Source organism: Zingiber officinale, chromosome 6A (genome assembly GCF_018446385.1).
Source record: "Zingiber officinale cultivar Zhangliang chromosome 6A, Zo_v1.1, whole genome shotgun sequence".
NCBI lineage: Eukaryota > Viridiplantae > Streptophyta > Magnoliopsida > Zingiberales > Zingiberaceae > Zingiber > Zingiber officinale.
In genome coordinates, this window is record NC_055997.1 from 37,526,654 (window position 1) to 37,531,079 (window position 4,426).

The 4,426-nt window shown below is 34.5% G+C and overlaps 1 protein-coding gene across 1 annotated transcript; it reads right to left on the bottom strand.

The window, feature by feature from the left end:
* Positions 1–458: 458 nt before the first annotated feature.
* On the bottom strand, positions 459–1,547 carry LOC121994756 (putative F-box protein At5g66830). Its single transcript, XM_042548684.1, has one exon. The coding sequence runs from the start codon at positions 1,545–1,547 to the stop codon at positions 459–461; it is 1,089 nt and encodes a 362-aa protein (XP_042404618.1).
* Between the last annotated feature and the right edge of the window lie 2,879 nt (positions 1,548–4,426).

The following is a 4,426-nucleotide window of genomic DNA, read 5'->3' on the forward strand; positions in this document are numbered from 1 at the left end:
TTCTTGTTAAATTCAGCACTTTACACTATAATCTAGTACTCTATACTAGGATCGAGTATATTTTCTATTGAAATTAACCCATATTTTTTAGGTACAAAAAGTCAAAAATTGAGTACAAAAAGTCCGAAAATGAGTATAATTCTTCTTAAAATCAGTACTTTATATTAAAAATCGAGTATATTTTCTATTAAATTCAGCACATTAAACTAAAACGAGTATATTTTGAGGTGAAAAAAAAATCGTACTCAATTTAATAGAAAATATACTAGATTCTAATTTAATATACTGAATTTAAGAGAATTTATACTGATTTTTGGACTTTTTGTACCTAAAAATATCATGGGCAATTAGGTAAATATGTTTGACTGGGGAGTGAAAAGAAAGTTTTTCATGGATGAGGACTGCATGCAAAGTTGAGTTTACCAATGGGGAGTGCATGCAAATTTTCCCACATTGGATCAGCAGGCAAAACTGGGTGTAAACCAAACAAGCGGTGGCCGCTCTAGTTTTGGAGATGACAATGAAGGCAGACTCAATGAGGTGAAGCTTTCGTCCTCTAGGCTGTAAACCAAGTTATTACCCCACTCATTCGAGAGATAAATGGAATTTGACTTCAAATCAGGCAATGAAGAAGTATCAAGGCAAAAAGAAGAGCATGTGCTCAAGAATAGAGCATGCTTCCCCAAGTTATTCATCGCGACCATGGCGCCTTTCTCCGTATCCACTTTCCAAACCTCCAATTTCTTATTATAATCTACTAATTCATTCGTGATAGTTGCCCGCGCGATCAGTAGATCACCGAAATACGTGCAAACAAAGTGCATGTCGAAAGTAAAATCCCAAATGCTGAATGGCAGAGCCACCACCGGCGTCCCTGTCGGAGTTGAATCCAGCGTGATGAGATCGAACGCCACCACTATCACTTCGTCATCTTCTTCGAATCGTGACACCGCATAGAGCTTGCCGTTGTGAAATGCTATGTCATCATAGTGATATTGATTTCCAGGGATCATCTTCCACTTGTCATCTGCCGCGCTAGCCAAGAACAATAACTCTTTCTCCATAGAACGGCAATAGAATACAAAGCCGACGCTGTAATCTCCACATCTAGAGGGATCGCAGGACAACACGGCTCTGATGGCTTCCAAATTTCGGTCGGTGGGGATGGAGGGAAGGTCGATCTGCACACCGGTTATAGGGTTGAGGAGCTGTACACTAACCTCGTTGGTGGTTATGAGCCAACCATGAGAAGATCCGACGATGAGGATGCCAGGAGCGCGACTTGGGATATCATACACGCGGCCCTCCGATAGGCTGAAGAAGTTGTAGGTGTTTTGATCGTTATGTCTTCCGTTTATGAGGAGGTGGTATTCCGGCACAAGCCATGGGATCTGAGGGCGTTGATCACCGCGGCGGCGGCTGACCATATCGACCACGGCGGACCAATGTGAGCATACGGCGGCGCAGCGGAAGAGATCAGGGATCGAGACCTTGGATAGGATTAAGTATAAGAGATCCGTAGAAATCTCCGACCAGCAAGTAGACATCTAGAAGAGACGATGGCGGTAACGACGACGGCGGTGGCGGCTGCTAAACGGCGACAAGAAAATTGGATATCCCTCTTCCTTCCCTATTTCCGTTTATTTGCTTAGCCTTTTTCTAAATTATTTTTTCACCCCTATTGACTATTAAAATATTGTCACAACCAAGTGAAGAAATCTGATAAAATATTTAGTTCCATAAATAAAATATATTTTATATAAAATTAGTTATTTGGTATGATATATTATTCGTAATTAATATTGTCAGTAAATTTTTACCATATAAAAATATAAAGATTGCTATTGGATTAGATTATTTAAATAAAAATTATAGTTTTAATAATTATCGAGAAAATAGATTCACATTTGTTATAATGTTTGCTAAAGAGATTGCAAATAAATTAAATATAGAAAATTTGTGGAAAACCTACCATTAGAATAAACAAACAATTCAATAAGAATGAAATTAATGAAATGAAATTTTCTTTATTTTTTTTAAATAATTGTTTTGATTTTATTATTTATCATGTCATTTTTTACTCTTTGAACAATTATTTTTTAAAAATAATTTTAGCTTTTTATATGAGGTAGAAAAATTAAAATTGTTTGATAATGATTTTCTAAAAAAATATTTGAATTTTGAAATAATTATTCTTATTCCTTTTACTCCGGAAATTGAAACTTTACTATGTTATCACTGGATCTTGTCAAGGTGACATTGTGGAACTTGTTTTTCATTTTCCTTTTTTTAGGAGAATTTCGAGACTTTAAATGAAGAGTTTAGCATTTTTCTATTGAATTCCAGTTCCATCTCCATTATTTTGGTATTTGGTTGGTGGCAAATCCATAAAGAGTCACTTATTTGAACCAAAATAGATATTTAGTTGACTTATTGACTGTTGAATGCAAGAGAAATGACGTAACAGTGTTTTGCCCAAGTTCAAATCACTCCTCAGTCTATTCAATGCATTTGATTCCAGCTCACTTTCAGCATTGATTTACTTGTGTGCTTGTTCTTCTTGAAGTAAACTCTAGCTCCTTATCTGCCTACTCTATAATAGTCTTCCTTGAACAGTGGCTTTTTGCATAAAGATCTTTTTTTGCTATTTCACATTTCAGTGATTGAGAATTTGTGCACTGGATGATATTCTCAACCAAAAAGAATGATTCTTACCTTCTTTCTTTGTTTTTTTCCTTCCATGTTTCCACTTGATGCATTACGTAATGAGAATCTCTCTAGTATGAACTGTATGTGTAAAAAAAAAATGTTTATGAAAAAAAGAACTTCTATTCATTGGTCAAGGAAGTTCAACTAATCTGATCTTGTATTTATTTGTCATCATTCATGACTTCCTATTACGTAGCTAATAAAACAAATGTTCTGTTGATGAACTAATCACAAAGGGAAAAAAAAACTTTTCTTCCTTTTTTTTATGTCTTATTATTCTTTTAAAGTTTTGCTAGTAGCATTGCTACATGAACAGAAGACAGCTTGAAATCACTCCCTGATTTCTATTAATCCTATCAATCTACTACTTGATGCACCAAGACTACATGAATCTGTAGGCCATTTCACATTTCTAGAAAAATATTCCATTACTACAACAAGATTGGTATTGGTATAACGGCTAATGAGTAATAACGCTGTCTAGCTATGGAAGCAGAGGCCATCACCTTCCAATTCAACATGTTACTTCAGGTGAAGGCGTTCCGAGCAACTCATGATCATTTTATTGTGCTGCTCTTCAATTCATAATTGCCACATGCAGAATAGGAAACAAAATCTCCAGGGAAAGGTTAAATCATCGCAATTCCAATGTCCAAGTTGAATATCTATCAATATAAACCAATAACAGAAGCTTCCAGAAGACAAACCAAGATGTAAGAAAGAAATTATGCAAATGATACAATCTCTAACATGAATCGTGATAGAAACCTTAACACAATTAACAAATAGAAAACAATGCTCATATCCTTCTCTCAACCCAAGAGGGCCCTGAGGTTTAAAAATCTCTCTCGACTCTAAAGGTCGCATTCGTTTAGAGTCCACATTTTAAAGTACTCTCAACTCATTAGTTAGGCGTTAATGATATGTGATACTCGATTAGCCATTAGATATTCATAGATCCAACTACCATACACTCGATTTCAAAAACACAAGGTTAGATTCCCTTATTAATACGTTGATAAGAATACTATTGTATCTCCACCATCTCTTTAACACACGTGTCATTATATCTCTAATAAGTAAATTCATAATTAAGAACATTCAAAAATTAATAATATTAATTTTTGTTGCTGCAGACCCATCTGTGAGCCCGCCGTGAGGCTCTAGTATTAATTTGTTTATCCTAAAAAGAAGTAATAACACTAGGTGCCCATTAGAATATGTCATTTATTATTTTTTTTTTCTCAGTGAGTAAATATTAGAGGGTAATTTTGTCCACAATTTTTTTAACCTCGAAATTAAGAAAACCTCATTTTTAAGAAGTTTTCCAATTCTGAATTATATGTTCAAATTACAGACGTATCAGATATGCATCATAACTCCGGAATCACCGATTATATAAAAGACATCCACAATAGAACTTTTTTTCCCAACTCCTTTATTTTCTCTTTCATGTGTTGAGAAGCTAGGTTTGAAATTTCAAACCCAGCTTCTTAATCTCTTTCATCTTTTTTGTGAGGCCATATAACAATCCCAAAAACCTTCAAATCATTAGAGATGCTCTAAACCAAACAAAGTTTTTTTTAATAACCTTAAATCGATAACCAAGGTTATCAACAATAACCTCCAACCAAAAATTTTCATCACAAATATGCCGCAGATTTGATATCTTTAAATTTTACAATAAAATGTTTTTCGTCCAAATTTGCAATGAATT

Bases quoted from the DNA above. Each gene is read 5' to 3' on its own strand.
- LOC121994756 (XM_042548684.1), bottom strand. From the start codon at position 1,547: ATGTCTACTTGCTGGTCGGAGATTTCTACGGATCTCTTATACTTAATC.